Genomic DNA, 26189 nt, shown 5'->3' with positions numbered 1-26189 from the left:
GGAGGCCTTACAAACTTGACTCAGTTACACCAGCTCTGTCAGGAGGAATGGGCCAAAATTCACCCAACTTATTGTGGGAAGCTTGTGGAAGGCTACCCAAAACGTTTGACCCAAGTTAAACTATTTAAAGGCAATGCTACCAAATACTAATTGAGTGTGACCTACTGGGAATGTGATGAAAGAAATAAAAGCTGAAATAAATCATTCTCTCTACTATTATTCTGACATTTCACATTCTTAAAATAAAGTGGTGATCCTAACTGACCTAAAACAGGGATTTTTTACTAGGATTAAATGTCAGTAATTGTGAAAAACTGAGTTTAAATGTATTTGGCAAAGGTGTATGTAAACTTCCGACTTCAACTCTATGTTTCTTGGCACATTTTTGGGGGGAAGCCTGGCTTTCCTTGGCATCCATGAATACACGCCACTTGGTACAGTACTGCATTGTATACAAACACCTCTTTCAGCTGCCCCCTGGTGGCGATTTTAAATATTTCTTCAGACATTCAAATTCCCCTGCTGCAGGATTCTTTTCTTCCTGCGATGAAAAGGGTCAAATTAAGATTTGTAGCAGGTAGGGTAAATTGGGTTAAGTTTAGAATAAGGGTTAGGGGAAGGATTAGCTAAAACGCTACAGTTGTCCCAGACGCGACATTAATATGCAACCTTGGGATTGCTAGACGGTCGCGGATTATGCCCACCCATCCTCCCCGACTTACCTCCCTACTTTAGTCTCTGTCTAAAGTAACTAGACCATTAATAGGTATCATACATCTTGGAGGTGCTCAGAAATACGTCATGTATGTTTCGCATGGCTCTGAGGCCAGGCTGAGCACTCTGGAAAGTAATTATAACACTTTAATAAGATCTCAAGTCATAAAGCTGTACAGATCAAGAGCCATACTTCATGGCACAGAGGCCAACGAATGAAGAGATTCCAGTTCTTAACCTTGCATCTGGGATATTACTTGGATTTGAGACCTCTGTTTGGAGAAAAAAACTCTTTGTCCTACAGTTTCATTTTGATCAACTGTATTTCCATAGCAGTGAGAGCACTATGTATTTCCATGGTGAGAGCGAATGACTTCCTCCATTGACATAAATTACATAGCTAAGTCAATGAATGAAGAGTGGTGGGTTTGAGGTAAGCATGATTCACACCTCTCCCTATCCAACTCCCGCGCCCCTTCCCTCACCCTCACAAGTCAACTAAAGCATTAGATGCTACGGTCAGGCGCCACTCATTAAGTTTGAAGACGGTGTGTGTGTGTGTGTGTGTGTGTGTGTGTGTGTGTGTGTGTGTGTGTGTGTGTGTGTGTGTGTGTGTGTGTGTGTGTGTGTGTGTGTGTGTGTGTGTGTGTGTGTGTGTGTGTGTGTGTGTGTGTGTTGAGGGTGGGTTTTTTAGACTCACTCCCCGAGCTAATAAAACATTCATAGGAGGGCAGGAACTCCAATGTATAGTTTCCCTGTGCCTGTGAGAGCTGGGATCCTGTGGTGAACCCATAGGGAGAACTATTCTGTCTGCAAACAAAGACCCACTGTTCCAGCTATACAGCCACACACTATACCAAACACTCACTACTGCACTGCTGTAAAGCTAATCAACACAGTTTAGGCTTTCTATTACCGTCATTTACTTCAATATATGAATGTATGTTGCTGGGTTTCTTTCTGTGGTTATCACAAAGTGGACAATACTGTTGTGGAAGGTTGTGTCTACAGTGTAGCGGACAAGAGATAAGTAGTTAACTGAGAAACTTTATAATTATCTGGCTTGTTTATCCTCTACTTCGCCAAAAGGTCCAAAGCATCCATTTTTATCTCAATATCAAATCATTTCTGAGTAAGAACTAAGTACCGTATTGATTGTTTTCAATTAAAATTGTCAAAAATAATCAAAAATATCTTATTAGCAAAGACCAATTTCGAAACCAAGAATTTTGCTAGGACTGTCTGGGAGTGGTCTTAGTTGGGAGGTGAAAACAGAAAATTAGCTGTTATTGGCAGAGAGATTTGAAACCCTCTCTTTCTTATTGGTCTAGCGACTAATTTACCACCTGGTGATGTCACCAGGCAGGCCAAAACTCCATCCCACCAAAACAGGTTGAAATTTCAGTCAGTTGTTTCAAACAGTTCTTACACTAAAAGGGCATTATTATCATTTTCACAATTTCACAGTATTATTCCAACCTCATAGTGTGAACATATATACAGTTCCTTCAGAAAGTATTCACACCCCTTGACATTTTCCACATTTTGTTGTTTTACAGCCTGAATTTTAAATGGATTAAATTGAGATTTTATTGTCACTGGCCTACACACAATCCCCCATAATGTCAAAGTAGAATTGTGTTTTTCAAAATGTTTACAAATTAATAAAAACTCAAAAGCTGAAATGTTTTGAGTCAATAAGTATTCAACCCCTTTGTTATGGCAAGCCTAAATACGTTTAGAAGTAAAAACTTGCTTTAACAAGTCACATAATAAGTTGCACTCACTCTGTGTGCAATAACCAGATTTTTGAATGACTACCTCATCTCTGTACCCCACACATACAATTATCTGTAATGTCCCTCAGTCGGGTAGTGAATTTCAAACACAGATTCAACCAAAGACCAGATAGGTTTTTCAATGCCTCGCAAAGAAGGCCAACGATTGGTAGTGGGTAAAAGCAGACATTGAATATACCTTTGCGCATGGTGAAGTTATTAATTACACTTTGGATGGTTTATCAATACACCCAGTCACTACAAAAATACAGGCATGCTTCCTAACTCAGTTGCCGGAGAGGAAGGAAACCGCTCACCGCTAACAACAATATATCCTCCGAACACCGGCTTCGAGGGCATTATCACTTTTATACAACGGGTTAATAACAAATTCAAATAATGATTGATATAATTTTATACAAAATGTTATTTTGATGAGTTTATTCATACTATTTCATCCTTCCACAACATAGATGTCCGATACAAATCTAGGGTTGCTACCCAAGCCGGATTGTCGTTCGTTCTATCGGTTCGGTTGCTAGAGATAGACCCAGTCTTTCAGTCTTTTTGTTCTGTATCTATGGACACGACCCCGATGTTCGTTCTAAATGTTCCATAGCCATACTGGCTGGCAACGTTCTTATCCCTTGCTTTCTAACTAGCCAACTACAGCTAACTTAAAGTCACATCAAAAAGTGCAGCCAGGGGCCTCCCGGGTGGCGCAGTGGTCTAGGGCACTGCATCGCAGTGCTAACTGCGCCACCAGAGTCTCTGGGTTCGCCCCCAGGCTCTGTCGCAGCCAGCCGCGACCGGGAGGTCCGTGGGGCGACGCACAATTGGGCTAGCGTCGTCTGGGTTAGGGAGGGTTTGGCCGGTAGGGATTTCCTTGTCTCATCGCGCTCCAGCGACTCCTGTGGCGGGCTGGGCGCAGTGCGCGCTAACCAAGGGGGCCAGATGCACGGTGTTTCCTCCGACACATTGGTGCGGCTGGCTTCCGGGTTGGAGGCGCGCTGTGTTAAAGAAGCAGTGCGGCTTGGTTGGGTTGTGCCTCGGAGGACGCATGGCTTTCGACCTTCGTCTCTCCCGAGCCCGTACGGGAGTTGTAGCGATGAGACAAGATAGTAATTACTAGCGATTGGATACCACGAAAATTGGGGAGAAAAGGGGAGAACATTTTAAAAAATAAAAAAAATATAAAAAAAAGTGCAGCCAGAATAACAGCAAAGTCGCTGCATTTGCATTTGTTTAAACTGTTTTCTAATGACATTTATTTGGATACATCAATAACAATGAGCTAATGAGGCGTGATTCCGCCTGGCATAGGAAATGTGCTCTCTCATCAGGACACTGTTGTTCAGAGGAGCTAGCCAACAACATAGCTAACACAGTCACTTCAAACTGAAGCTAGAAAGACTGCAAACTAGCTACACTTTCTTTTATTTTTACCTTTTTTCAATTGACATTTCCTTGTAAATATTGACGTTGCCTGCCTGTCTGTCTCATCCCAACTCCTGACACGTTCATTGCTATGGGACAGCTGGAGATCGAATTTGAATATTGAAACATTGTTGCAAATGTCAGAGAGACAGATAGCAAGGTTTACACAAATCTCTGCTGTTGAAAAATAAATGTTAGTCTGAAAGAAATGTGAGATAATGTCTAGATGCTTTTTATAGTGGAGATCAAGTTTATGAAGTGCCTGGCTGGGCTGATGAGACAGTGGATTGCGCAGTCAGATGGAACAGAGTAAATAGGCATTTTAACTCATAGATTTATCCGGTGGTAACTTTTGGAATAGACACGAGCTGGAATGCGGTTTTAACCAGTCAGCATTCATGATTAGACCCACCTGTTGCATAAGATGGCATATTCCTCACTCGCTAGACTTCAATTTAAGGGCCAGATAAGAAATTATAAAGGGAAGTACACTCAAAAATCTAATTGTGTTCGCTTTTTTCCAGACCCCCCAAAAAAACTGAAAATACATAATTTTGCAAAATATGAAACATAATTTGGGGAAAGAAATCACAGATTTTATAGGGCCCCCCTTAGAGTTGTTTATTAATCATTATTTCACCACGTACTGTAAAAGTATTCAGACCCCTTGACTTTTTACAAATTATGAAGCAAAAACTGTTTTTTATAAATATTTGCACATTTATTACAAATAAAAAATTATTCAGAGCATTTGCTATGAGACTCAATGTTGAGCTCAGGTACATCTTGTTTCCACTGATCATCCTTGAGATGTTTCTACAACTTGATTGGAGTCCACTTGTGGTAAATTAAATTCACTGGACATGATTTGGAAAGGCACACACCTGTCTATATAAGGTCCCACAGTTGACAGTGCATGTCACAGCAACAACCAAGCCATGAGGTCGAAGGAATTGCCTGTAGATATTCGAGACAGGATTGTGTCGAGGAACAGATCTGGGGAAGGGTACCAAAACATTTCTGCAGCATTGAAGGTCCCCAAGAACACAGTGGCATCCATCATTCTTAAACGGAAGTCTTGGATCCACCAAGACTCTTCCTAAGAGTAAAGATAAAGATAAATTGCGCAATCGGGGGAGAAGGACCTTGGTCATTGAGGTGAGCAAGTACCTGATAGACTGAGAGACCTCCAGAGTTCATCTGTGGAGATGAGAGAACCTTCCAGATAGACAACCATCTCTGCAGCACTCCATCAATCAAGCCTTTATGGTAGAGTGGCCAGACAGCCACTCCTCAGTGAAAGGCACATGACAGCCACTTGGAGTTTGCCAACAGGGACCTAAAGGACTCTCAGACCATGAGAAACAAGATTCTCTGGTCTGATGTAACCAAGATTGAACTCTGTTGCCTGAATGCCAAGCAGCACGTCTGGAGGAAACCATCATCATCCCTACGGTGAAGCATGGAGGTGGAAGTATTACGCAGTGGGGATGTTTTTCAGCGGCAGAGACTGGGAGACTAGTCAGGATCGAGGTAAAGATGAGCAGAGCAAAGTACAGAGAGATCCTTGATGAAAACATGCTCCAGAGCCCTCAGGACCTCAGACTGGGGCAAAGGTTCACCTTCCAACAGGACAACAACCCTAAGCACACAGCCAAGGCAATGCAGGAGTTGCTTCGTGCCAAGTCTCTGAATGTCCTTGAGTTGCCCAGACAGAGCCCGGACTTGAAACCGATCGAACATCTCTGGTGAGACCTGAAAATAGCTGTGCAGCAACGCTTCCCATCTAACCTGACCGAGCTTGAGAGGATCTGCATAGAAGAATGGAAGAAACTCCCCAAATACAGGTGTGCCAAGCTTGTAGCATCATACTCAATAATTCTGTAATCGCTGCCAAAGGTGCTTCAACAAAGTACTGAGTAAAGGGTCTGAATACTTACGTAAATGTGTTATTTCAGTTTTCTTTCTTTTTTATTTTTTGCTTGGTCATTATGGGGAATTTTGTGTAGATTGATGAGAATTTTTTTTTAAAAATAATTTATAGAATAAGGCTGTAACATAACAAAATGTGGAAAAAGCCAAGGTTTCTGTATACTTTCCAAATGCACTGGATATTTCTCTTGTACACTAAGAACCCCGTGAAGAGTTGCAGGGGAGAGGAGAAAAGAAGAATGTGCCTATTTGAAGAATGTGTAATTATTCAGATTTCACTATGCCAGAGGTTGGCCCATGTAGCGAGCCTACCCTCCGAGAGAGTTATTTGTTCAGCTACCAGTTGCTCGTAAAAAATAAGGTTGATAAAACAATTCAAATTATTTGATGTAATCAAGTGCAGGCTTCAATCAATTAGAGAGTTTTTTTTTTTTTTTTTATTCTATGAATTGCAGCTCATTTTCATTTGGCTTGGTTTCACTTGCCAATGATGTTGAGTGTTCAATTAAATGCAGGTCTAGAGCCAGAAACGTTTTCCTTTCTTAAGAACTACACAACAAACATAAACACGCACACATTGAGGTCTTATTTTACAAGCCATGCGTTTGCTTAGGCTTCATCCAGACTTCTATAAAAACCCTTTGGAAACCACCTGATGAAGGAAGGCTAATAAGCTATGTGTTGTTGAGTCGATTTGAACACCCCACCGGGCACACACTGGTTGAATCAACGTTGTTTCCACGTCACTTGAACGAAATCACGTTGAACCAACGTGGAATAGACGTTGAGTTGACATCTGTGCCCAGCGGGACCTTTTCAGCCTGAATTGAGAATGCTCACATTTACACCAACTGGACAAGATAAGTTTGATTTTCAAATCAAATGTTGCCCGAATGGAACAATAACACTCTATCTGGTTCCCAAGAAAACACTTTCAATCCACATGTTGATTTTATGTTAGGGCCTTTGCAATGATGGCATGCTGACACAATGTAAGGCAGCAATGTTTTTATTTGATCTTGAGTTGCATGACACAGTACCTCGGTAATAAGTCAATTATCTGATGTGCCAGAAAAGTCCTATTTCCTCCTTCTGGCAATGGCAGTTTGGTTCGAAGAAAATCATAGCCGTCTGCTCTCTCTGAAGTGGAGTGTGAACTAATATGATCCTGTGTCTATTGTCCAATCTGTTGGACTACTCTATAAACCCATAGCACCTACTGTCTCTCTCTTTTACTCTGTCTATATACTCTGTCTCTCTCTCTCTCTCTCTCACACACACACAGACACACACACACAAAACACATAAAGATACAGTAATTGTACACTACACAGACAGGGTCAGAGTTCAGACAGGGAACACATGTCAGTGATGCATTTAGACATATTAATGTCAGACCAAATGATGACAAATGTGGTGCCTCTCAGATTGCTCATGGTATCAAGTCAAGGCCTGGTTTCATGTACGCACAGTTACAGGAATAGCCTGTAATAGTGCTCAGGTGACTTTCAGGACGTTCAGGGCCAGTTAACAAGTCACATGGAGTCATCAACACCGTGTCAGATGTGCTTGCATGATGTATTCACTCCAAACCCTAAACGGGCCTGGTTTCTGGGTCTTCGCCTGTTTCTAATATCTTAGCCTTACAGCCTCAAATGGGCCTGTTGCCACAGAGACAAACATAAAGCAGCTCAACACAGCAAGTCTTAGAAAAACATTGTCTTTATCAACACCGAGGGCTGGAATTTTTCATTTCATTTTAGAAGCTGAGAGAATAGGCAGGAATGCCTTTCTTTTGAAGCGTACCATTTTCCTCTGCCTCTCTCTTTCTCCTTCTCTTTCTCCCTCTCTCTCTGAACAGTTGATCTGTGCTGAGATTTAGATTCAGAGGCGGAATTTCAGATGTAGTAACTGCTAGACAAAGGTTTAACTATGCTTCACTGTTATTTTTGCAATTGGATACACAGAAATCTACTGTTAGACATACAGTACCAGTCAAAAGTTTGGACACACCTACTCATTCAAGGGTTTGTCTTTATTTTTCCTATTTTCTACATTGTAGAATAATAGTCAATATATAAAAACTATGAAATAACACATATGGAATCATGTAGTAACCAAAAAAGTGTTCAACAAATCTAAATATATTTCATATATTAGATTCTTCAAAGTAGCCACCATTTGCCTTGATGACAGCTTTGCACACTCTTAGCATTCTCTCAACCTCCATGACAAATGTTTTTCCAACAGTCTTGAAGGAGTTCCCACATATGCTGAGCACTTGTTGGATGCTAAATTGGGTTGAGGCCGGGTGATTGTGGAGGCCAGGTCATCTGATGCAGCACTCCATCACTCTCCTTCTTGGTCAAATAGCTCTTACACAGCTTGGAGGTTTGTTGGGTCATTGTCCTGTTGAAAACAAATGATAGTCCCACTAAGCACAAACCAGATGGGATGGTGTATCGCTGAAGAATACTGTGGTAGCCATGCTGGTTAAGTGTGCCTTGAATTCTAAATAAATCACAGACAGTGTCACCAGCAAAGCACCCCCACACCATCACACCTCCTCCTCCATGCTTCACGGTGGGAACCACACATAAGGAGATAATCCGTTCACCTACTCTGCGTCTCACAAAGACACGGCGGTTGGAACAAAAAATCGCAAATTTGGCTCAAACGCATTAAGAAGGAAAGAAATTCCACGAATTAAGCCACACCTGTTATTTGAAATGCCTTCCAGGAGACTACCTCATGAAGCTGGTTGAGAGAATGGCAAGAGTGTGCAAAGCTGTCATCAGGCAAAGGGTGACTACTTTGAAGAATCTCAAATATAAAATATATTTAGATTTGTTTAACACTTTTTTGGTTACTACATGATTCCATACGTGTTGTTTCATAGTTTTGATGTCTTCACTAATTGTACAATGTAGAAAATGGTACACATAAAGACAAACCCTTGAATGAGTAGGTGTGTCCAAACTTTTGACTGGTACTGTATGTAATGACATCTTTCAAGAAAGTAATTCCGGCTTGATTTCAAATCTACAAAGCCATGCCAGATGATCACACAAAATACACCCAGGACATCAGATAGCAATGTGAAAGAAATACCCTTTTACCACAGGCTTCCTTAAAGCAGGGGCTGCCAAGTCGCAAATTAACGTTGATTTAGTAACAACAGAAGCCTTTTGTTTAGCTTTTTTTTCTACATTGAGCGCTTGGGTTTCCAGCGTGTTATTTTTCCACGCATAAAACTTTCATGATGAAAAAAAGCAGTGCATGATCCGTTCTGGGGATGGAGAATTGTTCCGCTTGGCCCGTATCATCTATTAACTTGATCGCATAGTGCAATTAGGACACACACTAATCTCAGTGATAAAACTAGGTTACTAAATGAATCAATTCTTTTTTTGGTGCAGGTGGGTTCCCCTGCTGTTCCTCGAAATAACTAAAAACGTCAAAAACACAAGAATATAAATATCCCATATCAACATTAAATCAACCGACAGAAAAAGAAAACCAACCATGTGGAAACAGTCCAGAGATGCTTCATCATAACTCAGGCAGTTTGAATTACAAACACTGACATTGCGAACTCGAACCCGGTCATCTGGGTTTATCCCCCCGGTAGTGATAATCTAACATATCTGTTGAGGTTTGAAGCTCCATTTATCCTGTTGAGGACTGTATTTTACTGACCCAATGAATCTGGATCTGAATATCCGGAGGCTGCAGAGTTCAACCACCAGATCCCCCAACCTCCCCTTCATTCCCTCTCCCTTCTCCCCAACCTGGCTGTGTGTGTGTGCTTTTATTGGCCCCCGGATTCAAAAGGCCTCATTGAAGTGCAGGCAGGTAGAAGGAGAATGTGTTGAATGTGTCTAGACGCTGGAGGTGAACGCTGGTGAGAGATGTGCCGTGGAGTCACACAGTGTGTGTCATGGGCCATCTACTGATGTATTTCAGTCTGTGTAATCGCTTCCACTACTGTCGAGCTCTGAGGCTGGGCTTTGAGTCAAAGCAGGAACAGATTGTCTCTACGGTACCAGGTACAGTACAGTTTATAATAACATCAATTATCGAGTATTAATTGTAACGTGTTTGAAAACAAAATGCAGTACTACATATTGTAGACGTACACATGTTCGTTTATTTGTACTGCCTGAAACTTTTTACATTTGTTAACTTCGACAAACTTCTATTAAACACCTTCCTCTCTTTTCAGATCTGCTGCTCTCTTTAGTAACCCCAACCACTTGTATGAGAGTCTTTCAGTGGCAACAAAACGTGGTATGGATGAATAAATTAAATTACCACAAGTAAATACTGTAAGTACATTCAACGGATTCATAATAAAATCTCCTATTTTCTTTTGTCCGAGCCTGGACTAAAGGGACGACCCACAGTGAATGATGTCACACCAGAAGTATACAGTGTGACATGGGTGGGAGGAGGCCACGCAATGAAGGCTTATTGTCTCACATGGGACTTTCTCTAACAATATTTGTTCTAGGTTACCTTTTTTTTTTTTACATTCTCAACAACGTTTTTAATCCAGGCAATGCTTCCCCTGCTGAGTCGCAGAGCCAATGGGATTACTGCCGTCCATACAATCTATAGCCCCCCCCCCCCTAATACCCAACCACCCGCCCCAATGCTGTCAAAGCACTATGCGCTTTTGTGAGGTGCTTTTCACACCAAGAGGGTTACATTTGATGGTTGATCTGAAAAACACATTCTCCAGTTACAGCGCGGGCCCCCGCATTGGAAGAAGTAAACATATGTTGATGGTTAAATCATATATCGTAGAAGTCCAGTTAAATGTTGCTAAATGGAAGCCAACCATTTCGCAAACTTCATTGTTTCCTGCTCGTGACATGAAAGACATTGAAAAGAATTGAAATGACACATTGCAATTGAGTCCCCTACCACCCAAGGCAATTTCATGAAGTGGAATTGAATATCTGAGTGAATGGTGTTTGGCTGTGTCTTTTTTGACTGACTTCACTCAACATAGACCAAAAGAGAGACAGGGAAATTAAAAGAAAGTGGTTTGTGAGGTGCGGGATTTTTCTGTTGAACGCAGCAGACAACCGTGCTCATTATGTGTTCAAGATATTCGATGTCAAAGGTTCATATTGGGGCTAGATGATCGTTCCTGGCAATGTAGCGAGAGCATGCTCTGCGGAGGCTGTAATTAGAAAAATAAGTCAGACGAAACCTGAAATTAGCCCCAGTGCAGTAAATGTTGGCCGGTTGACAAGAGTTTTGTTGTGTGTAAAAATACGAGGTTTTGGTTGAGTCACTGAGACTGAGAGTTAATTGGTTCCCTTAGAAGTAAAGACACGAGTTGGTTCCAATGGATGGCTATCTTACCATAGCCAATGCAAAACACAGCTGAAAGCTTTTTGGTCCATCTTTCACCAAATGATGCTACTGTACCTTGACACTCTACTCACAAGTGTGCACCCAAATTTGAGTGTTCCCAACACACAGTCAGACCTTCGTCACACATTCAAGAAACATGTTCCAAAGAGTCACTAAGTATGTCATATCTGCTTGGGATACAGTTAAAAACTACATGACCAATGGACTCAATACTCAAATCACATGAACGATTTCAGTGGTATTAACAAAAATATTGACTTGCAGCAGTAGCCGAATCTGGCTGCAGAATGCTCAGTGTGTGGAGAGTTGGGGCATTGGGAGAGAGGGAGAGAGACTGTCTCCATCCTGAAGGGTAACTAACGTTGAGTGACAGAGAGGCAGAGATCAAAGCTGCCCTGGTGCAGGGGGCCCAGCACTCACAGCTGTCAGAGGGGAAATCACGTCAGTAACAGGCACACAGAGCAGAGCAGCGCTGCAGCTGGCTGGCCGGCCAACAAGCTCTCACAGTCTAACGTCAGAATTACACGTTCAATCCATGTTTCTCAAACATCACATTTTGAAGTTGCTCCAAACGTCAAATTTCAAAGTGTTTAAGGTCAAGTTTAGGCATTAACTCTGAATTTTTAAAGTTTGGGTTAAGTTTAGGCATCAACTCCGAAAACTTAAGGTTAAGCATCCAGCATCACTGGATTCGAATGTGCAACCTTTGGCACCAGAGGCAGATGCTTACCTACTTGAAGGTAACAGCACTCACTCTTACCTCTTGTAGCCGGTTTCCATGTCATTTCCAGACGTCCTCAGACATGGATGGACGTTGAATACTGACTTGTATCAAAGGTGACCTGGCTGGGCTGGCTGGCTGGCTTGCTGGATAGTTGGTGTGGGTGCTCTCTCTCATTCTTTCCCTCGGATTCGTTCCATATTATATTTACTGTGTCTCTCTTCAACTTTCTTTTTCTTTCCATTTATTGCTCTCTTTGTCTTTCTTTCATTCCCTCTCTCTCCCTCTCTGAAGAACAGGATATCTACACTAAGCTAACATTTCTCATCTCCCCTGTAGGTCACCAGACCTCAGCTAAATGTTACTTTCTCCAGAGCTTTGGAGGTGCATTTCTGAACAATTTGGCAAATACCGTAATAATCGATCAAAGTAAAGCACTACGAGAATACGGGTAGCAAATCCGGGCCCCTAACAGAGTACAGTATCCTCTTAAATCCCGGCTAAAATCAAGCATTCCCGTTTGGATCCATGAAAATAATCCATTTATAGACATGAAAAAGGACCATAATAGCAGACTTACTGTGTGAGGCCAAGGAAAACAATATCCTTGGCCAGAAAAGTGTCTGAAATACACCGAGCTAATTCCATTCTCTCTCATGAAAAAAGGGGGTGGAGGGGAGAGGAGTGAGGCACAACTTTTAAACTGGCTGGTAAGTTACACACTATATCCGAAGCATGTGTGTCTGAGCACTGACATACTGTATCATGAAAAAAGGGCTTAAGGGCAAATCACATCATAATTGCACAGGGCCAAAATCACGGCATTATGGAGTGATTTATAGACAGTCGAAAGAAATGGTGCGGACGGGAGGCGAGAGAGCGGTGCCAGTCATCAGTCCGTTTGGTGCATTAACGTGGATTGTAATGGTCTCACCGACTGAATGATGATGGGAAAATGGCCTTCATGTTTGGGAGCCCTTGAAGTGATTGATAACCATGCGGATGGAATACAACGCTCTATGACCAATCGTGCTTTCGTCGACTCATCGCAGGCATAAACAAGAGGGACCAGGCAGCTGTTTCTTAGCCAAACTCAACGTGTCTTCCAAACAGAAGCTTCCAAATGTGAATAATGGTTGTAACTCAATATCATGGTCCATTTTTCAAAAGTGCCCAAACACATCAGGCTTGCTTGTTTTCAGATAGGCATCTCACATGAGGAATCACTAACAAGTCAATTAAAACATGCTTTAAGTAATCAAAGCAATGAGTTCATGTTCAGGAAAGTGATCATCACTTGATAATAACTTCTCAATCTCAATGATTGTGTGTACAGTATGACATTACAATGGTAAGAGTTCATGGGGTCAATTGTGTTAGTGTTCGTGTTTTATTGTACTCGTTGTGTTTTGGCAAATATACTGCAGTGCAGACTGTATATCAAGGCATAAAGATAACTTGGGGACTAGAAAAATGAGCTTTAGAAATTAAACCATCTAATGAGTGGCTGTAATCTTGATTCAAGAGTATGGTTTCTTTTTCTGCCTATTGTGCTTAGGGATTTCCCCCATCTACAGTCAATTATTCCTGAGAAGAATGAAAGCAAAGATAACTTTGAGGCAAAGATAACTTTGCTAACATTCCTAAGCGGTCAGAGAACAAGTCTAATTTTGTATCTTGGAGAAGAAAATATATATATATTTTTTTGTTGCAGAAATAACACAGGGCTGCTCGCACTGCTGAGAGCAGCTCATTACCTTTGCTACTCAACCCAAATGTCTGAACTCCAATGATAAATGACTCACTTTTCATACTGAGCTCTGACAGGTCATGGAACTGGGTCAGGCCTCTATTCAGAACTAAGATTTCTGAGAGGACTGGCTGGATGAGACAAGGCCTGCAGAAATACACCCTGATGTGATGATGCTGTCAGCTAACAGCCCAGGTGGAGAGTGGGGAGGATAAACTACGCCAACCCCACTCGGATGTCACATCTTCCCCGTAAATCCAGAAATTTGCTGGGATTTGGGCCATAAATTTGTCATAACATTTCCTTTCCAGGAGACATTCCATCTTCTGTTGGCGTTGATGGCTATGTGTGCTGTTATGCAAATGCAGGAGATGTTCCCGGATATCTCTCTGGAAGAGGAGGCTGTCTGTCTTCCTGTTTGTTTTTCTCAGAAGGAGGACATTGATGTAAACTCTTCTCTTTCTGTGTCTCAATGAGGGAGGTATGGCAGAGGACCCAGTCTGGTGAGGGGCTGTGTGATCACACATGAACATCTTGGCAGGGATCAGATGGGTAAATGGAGGGGTTTTCATGGGCCTTGGACATCCATGACCAAATCAGTCAGAGTGGTCATTTAGTCCAAGCCAGCAGTAAGAAAACAAGTCAAGGGGAGAGTGGTGTCCGGGCCAAAAGCAACATGGTGGACTCGCTGTCTTTTACTCCTTGATGAGCGCCCCAGGCAGATATTCTGTGAATGAGAGCATATTCTTCTCTCCCCCTATTTCATCTCTCTACCAGAGGTGATTCATGCATGCATGATGTCATATAGGATGGCATTTCTTAAATGGTCTTATGTGTGAGGGTCATTGGCCTTGTGCAGTGTCTGTTGTACTGATTTGAAAATGCTCTGCCTCTGTTGATAGGCTACGTCTGAAACGATGACCAACTAAGGAACACAAGAGCTTAGAGTGAGACAACAGTAATCAATTGATATTGGGACTCTGACTCATATAAAATAATTATGGGTGGCTCTCTGGTAATGGGAAGGGTCTACCATGATTTCCTCACATCCCGGCGGCTGAGGCTGATACGATCTTGCTTTGGCTATGTACTGATAAGCTTAAGACAATCATTGCTTTAGTATGGGCTTCAGGAGCAGGGGCCTTTAGTGCTGTTGGGGGGCATGTAAAGTGTGGTGTGAAAGGCCCCTGTGATTCCCGTCGGGCCAGTAGAAGGTATTTTAATGGCTCACTGACCCCAGTAGCCAGGCTGTCACCACCTCTCTCACAGGGTCCGCATTGTCTTGCCGTTAACTAGACATCAAGACCTCAGAAACCCAGGAGGCTCCAAGCAGGCCCCTCTGACCAAGGGGCCATGAAAGAATGACATGGAAGAAAAACAAGAGTACCTCTAAAAAATGTCTTAAAAATCACATGGTTGGCTGGAGAGACCAGGAACAGAGACATATTTTGACATATCAGCCAACCACCGAAACATCAATTCTTCATGCAACTCTGGACTACAAAGGGAGTGCCCTGTACCCTAGTCATTATGTGATCATCATGCTTATGGTTATCTAAAAGGGAAGGAAATAGACAGTTTACACAGTCAAAGTTAGGTTTAGACTAGAGTGTAACAAATGCTTTATATTTGCCCCATGAAACCTTTTCAATTAAAGAAAAAGAGATGCCAAAAAAATCAACATGCAAAAACCCAACAATTAAATCATAATTCCTGTTGTCATACTTGCAATGTTCTGAACTCTAAAGCACTTTAAACTCCAGGCACAGGCGGAGTTGGTCTTTAATTCAGGGCTGACAGACAAGTTCCTTACTTTCTAGCCATGTGTTTAAAGGTCCAGTGCATCCGTTTTTACCTCAATAGCAAATCATTTCTGGGTAACAATGAATACCTTTCTGTGATTGTTTTCAATTGAAATGAAAACAAAAAATAGCTTCTTAGCAAACAGCAATTTCTCAAGCAAGAATTTTGCAAGGACTGTCTGGGAGTGGGGAGGGGAAAACGAAACATTTGCTGTTATTGACCAATAGGTTTGGAACTCTTTTTCTTATTGGTCTATTAAGTAATTTACCCCATGGAAGGTAAAAACTCAATCCCACCAAAACAGACTGAAATTGCAGGTAATTTTCAAATAGCTCTTACACTAAAAGGGCATTATCATAATGTTCACAATTTCACAATATTATCCCAACCTCATAGTGTGGAACTATATATATAACACATGAAATCCCGTTTTTGACTGTACTGGGCCTTTAACCATGCAGATTACCTTTCTATCTAATAAACTATGTTAGAGTTTACACATCCTCTTCCAATCATAATGTGAGGAGATCAAAATAATTAAAAACGGTATACCAAATCTACTAATTTTAAAATGTTGATTACTTCTCTTTGACATTATCATTCACCTGTTGAATGATATGTGAAAACCTTTTTTTTTTTTTGCTAACGTATGATGGAGTCCTGGGTCGCTGGTTTGCCTTGGAACCTGAGAAAGAAAAGGTTGAAGACCCCTGACATATACTATGCTGTTATATTCGGTTCTGTTATGTAGACTATTATCATTATATGGGATCTTGCAGACATTGATTTAGCTTTGGTCTAACTTTATTAAACGACCACCATTCGTCTGAGTAGCCTGTTCTCTACGCGTAAAGTAGATTCTAATTCTACAATGTGGAAGATTTGTGGGCTTGACTCTCGTTGGCCGAGCGCTCCAAAGCGTCACCGTCTGTCACTGCTAAAGCAGTAGGCTATCCCCTGGCCTCTCTAGTAGTATTAAACAAGTGTGGAGCTATAAGCTGTGAAGTGTGCCTGTCAAACGATTGACCTTTTTTAAACACTTAACTCCCATCTACATATGAGTAAAAGGATAACACTAATCAAGCGCATCCTGGAATTGCACTGCAGATCAAACTGTGGACGACTTTTCTCACATTTTGTCACATTCAAATACTAAAGAAAGACCTAACTTGATGGAATAACGCGTTTTGCATCGAAAATATGGCAAAGATATTGTTACCTCTGGTGCATTTGTTATTATTTTTAAATTACAGTATCGGGAAAATTTCATCCGTGGAGCCATCCGACATGACGCAGCACGACAGCAATATCGAACAAGCTACGGATCAGTCTTCCGCGCGCGAAACCGCATCGCGGGACATGGTCTCAATCAATATGTTCAAACTCTATGAAAAGTACAGTAAGGAACCTCACCGCCATCGAGACGGAAATACCGTGAGAAGTTTTAAAGCTATTCCAGGTGAGTGTTCTCCAACATGTTTATATTGTACTGCATGACACTATAATATCACACCTAAAATGAACGTGGTGGGCGGCTGACAGCTGTAGGCAGGGTTCTTCGAACGCAGCAGCTAGAGTAGCCTTGGAACCATACAAAGTGACTTAAACATAATTTTGCAAGAGCACAAAGTTAAAAATAATTAAGTTGAGCTATTGTATGTTTTTTAATTTAAGCACCCCTATGCCCTGTCACTGTTTGGGTATAGGCTCACTGTGATCAGAGAGTATGGGCTACTGTTAATATTCATGAGATGTTAGACAAGGGCCTATTATGACACTCACTCAGACACTATTAAAGGCACACGGAAAACTCTATTCCGTGCTCTCCTAAGCATTTCCATATGGCTGAGACCTATTCAGAGGCAATTTGTATCTTTCAAACAGTAGTGGGAGTCAAGGGATGACATTAAGAATATTGTTTATGGTAGTCAAAATAGTGTGTATTGCAATCAGTGTAATCATGCCATAATGATTGCACTGTAGCCTATTGTATGTGATGATATTTCACCCACAGATAATCATGCGTGGCTTTTATGGCATTGTGGTTGCAGAACGGCTGTTGAGAGTAGGCTACATGTTGAAAAAGAACGTGTAGAATTAAAAATGCTGTCGACACACATGATCATGTCTTTCTTTTCTTTGCAGGAGTCTCCGCGAACAGCGTGTGGTTCCATTTCAACCTGTCAACCATCCAGGAGTCGGAGGTCATCCTGTCCGCCACATTCCACTTCCTGGACCAGCGTCCCCGCCACCGGCCCTGGATCTGCCGGCGCTCCCGAAACGCTTCCTGTCGCATCCAGCACCTCCAGCAGCTTCCCCCGTCCCAGCTCCTCTTCCGAGGAACGTCCCCGAACTCTGCCTTTGCCTCCCCGCTGGGCAACGTCACCCTGCCCCCTCCCAGGAGAGGGTCCTGGCAGACAAGGGAAGTCTCCGGTGTGGTCAAAGAGGCCCACGTCCTGGGAGAGCTCCTCATCTCTGCAGAGTTTGACTTTGGGGTGAGGCCCCAGAGGAACCAGGAGCGCCTCTCTCCAGCCAGCCTACCATACGTCCTGGTGTACGCCAACGACATGTCCATATCTGAGCCCAACAGCGTGGCCATGACCTTGCAGAGGTACGGGCCTTTCCCTTCAGGCGAGGAGCCCACCCGGTCCCCCAATGCATCTCCGCCAGCCTCCAGGCTGAAAAGAGAAGCAGTGTCCCCCCTGGACCAAATACAGAACAATGACCTGCCCGAAGTCCAGTTTCACACCCTGAAGAACCATGAACTATGGGAGAGCACTTATTTTGTTCCCAAGATTAAGCCCTCAATGAAAGATGGGCGAAAGCAAGGCCAGGACAGCAGTGACGGCTTGAATAAGCCCCAGGTGCTGAGCTTTGACGAGAGGACCATGAAAAAGGCTCGCAGGAGACAGTGGAGCGAGCCCAGGGTCTGCGCGCGACGCTACCTGAGAGTGGACTTTGCAGACATCGGCTGGAGCGAGTGGGTGTTAGCCCCGAAAGCCTTCGATGCCTACTACTGTGCGGGCACCTGCAGATTTCCTATTCCAAAGGTAAGTTGGTGTCGTGTTTTACTTCAGTGTGTCGTGTCGTATTTATTTAGTCAATAAAATGTTCCATTGTCTTGAAAGTATGCTTGAAACTGATTTGATTCATCGGATGATACTGCATACAGGGCATGCTGTATTAAATACATGCCTGACAAATGTGATGTCATCCTCATATTTCCTTGTGAAAGAGAATCCCTCTCAACTCCAGCTTCTTTCCCTCTCTGGCTCCCAGGTTATCCGGCCCTCGAACCATGCCACCATCCAGAGCATTGTGAGGGCGGTGGGAATCGTTCCCGGCATTCCGGAGCCCTGCTGTGTTCCGGACAGGATGAGCTCTCTGAGTGTTCTCTTCCTGGACCCCAGCCGGAACATGGTGCTGAAGGTTTACCCCAACATGTCTGTGGAGACCTGTGGCTGCCGGTAGAACCACCCGGGAAAGAGCCTCAATGCATAATGCATAAAACAGATTACAATGAATCGGACAGAGTGGAGCAGGAGAGACATAAAAAGGAAATACATCTTTGGATGAGACTACAATGGATGAACTCGCCATGGAGGGAGATGTGGATTGTAGATAAGGGTTTACGGGTGGTGGGATGCAGAGAAACGCTATGTCTGACCCTCAGATGAGTGTGATTCACACAGAATTTATCTTTGTCATTCAGCAGCTCAACTGTAGGTGAATTGGGGACTGTATGACTAACTGTCAGTTCCAAGCCTTCAGCCATCCAGAGCTGGCTCTTGATCTATACCCAGACTCCAGAGTAACTCAAATACTGGACCCTATTGCCATATACTGCACTTAGACTATTGGACTCAAGTCTTCATACGGCACCAGACTCAAAAGCTCAACCTCTGTAAATAATCTTGTAACTAATACAACTAAATGGGACTTTTTTGTAAATAATTGATGGAATCTTAAACTATGCTTTGCCTGTCGTTTATGTGGTGTTCACTAGTTGTTTGAAATAATCTGCTAAAATAAATGGTTAATGCATGAGAGATTGTACTATTTTAATAAATAATTCCATATCGTTTTCTGACTGTATGCATACTGTGGTCATCTTTTAGGTACTCACTGTGGAATATCAAATGTAACGTTTGCATTAGTTTGAATTAGGGATCCGCTGCCATCCTTTTCAAAGGAAAGGGAGATACGCAGCACATTGCTGCCACCTGCTGTTTTGAAATAGAAAATAGTTACAAAATTGCCATTTGAATATGTGGACCTGAGATTTATTGTTTTGATGTTATTGATGAAACAATACACCACTAGTGCACAATTATTACATCCAACATTTTCAACATCATACTGTATGTACAGTTGATTCATGTAAAACTACCACAAGGTGTTGAGAATACTGTGCTATGGAACTTCTATTCCCCCATTACAGTTTTTCCCAATCGCTTTGGCACATTTTCTGAAACCGTCTTCACATTCTCTAAACTGTAAGTGCAATTGTCACAACTGTTTTATGGGACATCACAACTCTATTGCATGTCTGCAAAATGTAGTAACTCACCCAAAACGTTTAATTCATGCTTCAAAACCTAATTACTGCGTCAGTGAATTGGCCAATGGCACCAAAATGAGAAGAAAATGTCATCGTGTGAGCCGTACTGGTCAAAATGTTTAGATTTTTTCTCACCATGACAGTCAACCCTGGAAATGTTTGTTATAAACACATTTCAGTTTTGTTCTACTTTTTTTGTAGACACTGACTGCTTAATATAAAATACAATAATGTCAGTTTTGTCTAGCTGAATGCTATTGTGTATCACCCTGAGCTTTTTAGATGCCGATTTCAACAGTAGATAAAAGTTTACTGGCAAAAGTCAATACTGTACAATACCGTAGTACACAGAAAAAGGATATGCACATTTGTATGTATACAGTACATTTATTTTTGTAGCAATGTGTTACATGTAAACAGACAATTCACATTTGCATGTCCATTTTTACATATAAATGTAAACCCACAACAACAATGAAAAAACCTGCAGTAGTTCTGTAAAAAACAATCAATTGTACCTCCTCACAGTACGTCACACTACAAGTTCCCATCTTCTTGGTGGACATTCTGTCACTCTTGTTGGCCTGGCAGGTAATTTTCCACTTTAGCAGACATCACAAACGTTCCATGTCATAGATATTTATGGAATATACATGCATGTCTGACAGATTTTGATAATTCAATGGATCATTTTGCATGTGATGGCTCACACGATGAAAGAATGATTAGAAGCTGTGAAGAGTATGACAGTTTCACTGAGAATCGACTCGTCAGTTTTGATCAGCCATGTGCATGTAGTAATTGTGCAAATTGTAGACAATTGTACTTATTCTTTTGCACACGTGCCAAAACACATGCAATTTGCTTAATTGAAAAGGAAATTCAAATCTGGTGTGAACAAGAAACTAATTGTTCAGAGATTTGATCTCGAACTCGTTCGAGAATTGAGCCAAAGCGATTGAGAAAAACTGTAATTGAATTGTGAATATGTTTTTTTATCGTTTGTGCTTAAATTGCCAAAAATATTGCCTAGATTGACTGTAAACTTAAATGGAAATAAACTGAATAGAACATAAAGTATAGTTTGTATAATGGAAAAACATGGACGATTGTGCGTGGTTGTAATCATTTTAGGATGATGTTGGCCCGAGTCCTCTTTGTGTATCATCATCTTATGATGGTACATAAAGACCATCCTACACAGTTACAGTTTTAGCCAATAGGCTAATATTAGAATTAAAGGCTGCTCCGGGAATGTTTAGGAGATAGGAATGTGTTACTCATTTCAGACAGGTTAAGAAAGTCCCTTCATTTTCCAATGCATTGGAAAATGTATGTCAGAGGATATTTAAATGGTCTTTACTCTGTTTTTTGGGGAGGGGTGGGAGGAATGCCCTGACTCAGGCCAACGTCCTCAGACACATTTGCCTCTGATGTACCCCCCACGACGACACTGGATCCTAGCCACTGTATGACATACTGGTGATGAAGAAGGTGTTCTACCCAACATAGAATGATGCAGCCTGATTCATTCAGTGCTACCAATTTAACCTGTAACTAAAATTGAAAAGTGCATTTGTTACTGTTTTCTCTGTTGAACAAGTATGATATCTATATTGCTTATGTATCTGAAAGATGAACTAGTCTTCCTATGTACAGGGTTGGGTAGGTTACTTTCTAAATGCAATCCGTTACAATTACTAGTTACTGGTCCAAAATTGTAATCGGTAATATAACTTTGGGATTACCCAACCTCAGTAACATAATCAGAATACTTTTAGATTACTTTCCCCTTAAGAGGCATTAAAATAAGTCAAAAAGGATCCATTAAATGAATTTGTTGTATCGTTATAGTGGTTTCTGATTTGTGCCCAGACTCGCTCAGATGGAGCAAACTTAAACTTGCACCTTTTTTCATTGCTGAAAAGAATGTCATTGAGAAAACAGAAAGGCGTCATCAATTATTTTTATTGCAAACATCCTTTCTAAATTCAGTAGTAATCCAAGAAGCAATAATCTAGTTTTTCAAAAGTATCTGTAATCTGATTACAATATTTTAGCTGGTAATGTAATTCATTACAGTTGCATTTTTTTAAATATTCAGATTACATGTGAATCAGTTATTCCCCAACCCTGATATGTATTTCACTGCCTTTTCCGAACATATACAATTTGATTTCCGTTGGCCTGAGCTTTGACCAACATGTGGGAAGCAAGAGGGAAGAATTTAGTAAAGTGTTTTTCAGTAGCCCCACAATTTCCAGCGTCTCTCTCATTATCGCAGTGTGTCTGCAAATGTTTACAGAATCTTCATTAACTTCAAGCCCTCTAACGATAACAAAGCCTCAAACAAGACATCAATGGTCGAGATAAGAATGGCCGTGCTACTATTTTGGTTGACATGAGGCTACTGTTTACTCTGGAGCATGGGAGCGGACCCCCAGAACCATAGCCCTAGTGTAGAAGAATCTCAATTTCAACAGATTGTCACCCAAAGTCCGTTTTAAATACATAGTGGGAACTGGGAAGGTAAAGCGTGTCGATTGGGAAGGATCTGATCCGAAGATGCGGTGCTCAAGGCGTTTCCTCTTCCAGATGTGTCTGAGTTTGCTGGTGTCCACGGGCTCCTGTCGGTGCAAGCCACTGAACGATGTCCTCCAAAGTGAAGATCGCGGGGGCTTCCCTGAGACTTCCGAGCAGGACCTGGTCGAAGAGGAGGACAGGTTACACAGCTTTCTGGGAACCATGAAGGAAGAGTTTCTGAGGAAACTCAATTTATCCGATGTCCCACAGGAGCACGGCAAGATATACCCGCCGCCGTTCATGATTGAACTGTACAACAAGTATGCCTCTGACGCGTCCTCGATGCCTCGTTCTGATGTCATTCGCAGCTTCACCGTTCAAGGTATGTACATAGGCAAGTCAAACATGAATTTGGGGGATTTTATTAATGATCACAACATTTTCATACATAGACACTGTATTATGTCTGCTTATTAAGCCTGTGTGCACCTAAGGCTTTTGATACAAATAAGCGATATCAAATATGAAACTATGTTCGCCTTTTGCCCAATTTTGCAGATGTCAGTCACTCTGAAAAAAATGGCACCAAGTCAAAACACAGACTTCTGTTCAATGTAACTGTCCCAAATCACGAAGAGGTCACCATGGCAGAACTCAGGCTGTTCACCCTGCTGGATAACAGGACAACCTCAACCTCTACCAATGGGATCGGGGCTTCCATAAAGGTCTATGAAGTGGAGTATAAAGGGAACAAGGCCATTGTCCACCTTGTGGATGGGAAAGAGGTCATTGGGACCCATCACTCTTGGGAAACCTTTGAAGTGACCACTGCCATCCAGAGTTGGGTCAAGTCGGACCGCGGGGCCAGTGAGTTTGAAGTGGTGGTCGACAGGTGGGACTGTGGGCCTTTCAAAGGCGGAGGTTTGGACGTGAGCGTGGGTGTGGGTGTGCGGGATAACACGGCAGCTGCTTTGATCGTCTTCTCTGACGACCTGGGGAGCAGGAAGAGAGAGGCCAAGAAGGAGCTGAGGGAGATGATAGTTCATGAGGAAGAGACACTCTTCTCAGGGAGCGACTGGCAAGGGACCGACTACAATGAGATCCCCTTGGACTTACACCCCAGGCGGAAGAGGCAGGCGGACACCAACTACTGCCGACGGACCTCCATGCGAGTCAACTTCAAAGATATCGGCTGGGACCAGTGGATCGTAGCGCCCCCTGAGTATGACGCCTTTGAATGTAGAGGGGTGTGTTACTACCCCCTGACTGACGACATGACCCCTTCCAAACACGCTCTCATCCAAACCCTGGTCAATCTCAAGAACCCCAAAAAAGCCAACATGGCGTGTTGCGTTCCCACAAAACTGGACCCCATCACGGTCATGTACCAGGAGAATGGTGTCATCACTATACGACACCCGTACGAGGAGATGAAGGTGGCAGAGTGTGGATGTAGGTAGTGAGAGGTAACAGCCATGGTGGTCCCCTTTAACCCTTACTGTAAATCTGTACAGTTCTGTTGTAAGATGCATTTGAGTTATTTTATTGAGTATATGTTCAGCAAATGCACAGTCTGTCTAGAATAGCAATAAAGCCTATGATACAATATTTATAAATTATTTCTGAGCGTTATCATTATTATTATTAGAAAAAAATATAGATCATAAATTGGATCTACAGATGTAGGATCTTAATTAGGGGCGCATGCAAAGCAATACACAACTCTAGATTTCTTACATACTCATACTCATATTATTATTCTTATTTAATTTATTCTGTTCTCTCAGACGCTTAAACGACTTAAGCTATTAACACGAAACCAACGTCCCAATGTGCAGACTGCCCCAACAGACCGGCCACCATTAGCATAAAATAACTCACCAACAATAACTCTTGAAACGTTCAAGCTGGAGACACCAAACCAACATTCACATTTCCAGACTATTCTAATTTCAGATTCTTTAAAAACTTTAATCAACTAGAACGATAAACATTTGCATAAATTAGCATGAAATAACTCACCAACAGTAACTCTTGAACAGTACAAGTTAGAGACACTAAACCAACTGTCACATGTTCAGGCTATTGTAACTTCACATTCTTTCAAATCGTAATCAAGGATAACTATATACATGTGCATACGTTTACATAAAATAACCCACTGACAGTAACTCTTGAACCATTTCATCTAGAGGCACCAAACCAACGTCCACATGTTTGGGCTATCCTAATTTCAGATACTAAAAAACTTATATCAATTATAAATATATACATGTGCATTCATTTGCATAAAATAACTCACCAACAGTAACTCTTGAACCGTTCAAGCTAGAGACACCAAACCAACTTTCTCATGTTCAGTCTATCCTAACTTTAAATTCTGAAGATCTTGTATTAACTATAAATATAAAAATGTGCATAAAATAGCATAAAATAATCAACCGGGCAGAGTAACTCTTCAGCCATTCAAGCTAGAGACACTAAACCTACTTTCACATATTCAGGCTATCCTAACTTCAAATTCTTTAACACATGTGTCAACTATGACTGAATAAATGTGCATAAAATAACTCCCCAATAGTAAGTCTTCAACTGTTCAAGCTATAAATACCGAAGCAACATTTAGATGTTGAGGCTATCCTAACTTGTAATTCTTAAAAACGTTCATAACGATAAAAATGTGCACACATTTGCATAAAATAACTCACCAAAAGTAACTCCTCAACTGTTCAAGCTATAGGCACCAAACAAACATTCACATGTTCAGGCTATCCTAACTTCAATTATTTATTTATTTTTTAACTATAACTATGTACATTTGCATACATTTACATAAAATAACCTACCAACAGTAACTCTTGAACTGTTCAAGCTAGATACACCAAACCAACATTCACATGTTCACGCTATTGTATCAATCAATCAAACCTTCACCAGCTAGCATGCACATCACATTTTCTTCAGGAAATGCACTTTTCTAGTTTGATCATTCTTTTGTTGCTGAGGATTTTCCTGCACGGCAGGAAATGCAAACTTGTAGTGTATTTGAGTTTTTTAAAGGATTCTAAAGTTTGCAATTTCCTCTTTGACATTTCAGACTTGATTTGCCCGAACGAAAAATGTAGCAATAATTATAATACAATCCACATAATAATTCACATTTCTTGTTGCTGCAGGATTATTTTCCTGCTGTAGCAAACTGGCTCAAATTAAGATCCTACATCTGTATTAAGTCTGTGTGCATCTATAGTTTGATATCTATAACAAAATTATCATGATATCTAAAGAGTTTGTACATAGTGTTGTTTATTTATCAGTTGGCTATGAGGACTATCTTGCTCTATACGTTTTATGGAATTAGATTTTGAAGTATTTTTATAGCAGGGAATTTCTGATTATGACTTCTAAATTATTGCTTTGAATTAAATATGGATTGTTCTCATTAGTTTCATATTAGAGTCAGAGATTGAGGATTATAGGTAAAGGTTGCACTATTACATAACAGTGCATTTCTGTGCTGAAGTTGTACTATATGAATATTCAATGCGCATTTATAAAGTTCAACTTTTGGGGAAGTTCTTC

The 26189-nt window shown here is 41.6% G+C and overlaps 2 protein-coding genes across 2 annotated transcripts; both read left to right on the top strand.

The window, feature by feature from the left end:
* Positions 1-16453: 16453 nt before the first annotated feature.
* LOC129829181 (growth/differentiation factor 10-like) lies at positions 16454-21161 on the top strand. The gene is made up of 3 exons (XM_055890786.1): positions 16454-16982; positions 17669-18573; positions 18803-21161. The coding sequence occupies exons 1-3, from the start codon at positions 16724-16726 to the stop codon at positions 18992-18994; spliced, it is 1356 nt and encodes a 451-aa protein (XP_055746761.1). The 5' UTR covers positions 16454-16723; the 3' UTR covers positions 18995-21161.
* An 851-nt stretch (positions 21162-22012) lies between these two features.
* Positions 22013-24226, top strand: LOC129829183 (growth/differentiation factor 2-like). The gene is made up of 2 exons (XM_055890791.1): positions 22013-22989; positions 23166-24226. Exons 1-2 carry the CDS (start codon positions 22650-22652, stop codon positions 24065-24067), a joined length of 1242 nt encoding a protein of 413 aa, XP_055746766.1. The 5' UTR covers positions 22013-22649; the 3' UTR covers positions 24068-24226.
* The last annotated feature ends 1963 nt before the right edge of the window (positions 24227-26189 follow it).

The sequence above is a fragment of the Salvelinus fontinalis genome, chromosome 30, assembly GCF_029448725.1.
Source record: "Salvelinus fontinalis isolate EN_2023a chromosome 30, ASM2944872v1, whole genome shotgun sequence".
Taxonomy (NCBI): Eukaryota; Metazoa; Chordata; class Actinopteri; order Salmoniformes; family Salmonidae; genus Salvelinus; species Salvelinus fontinalis.
This window is presented reverse-complemented; position numbering and strand designations above follow the sequence as displayed.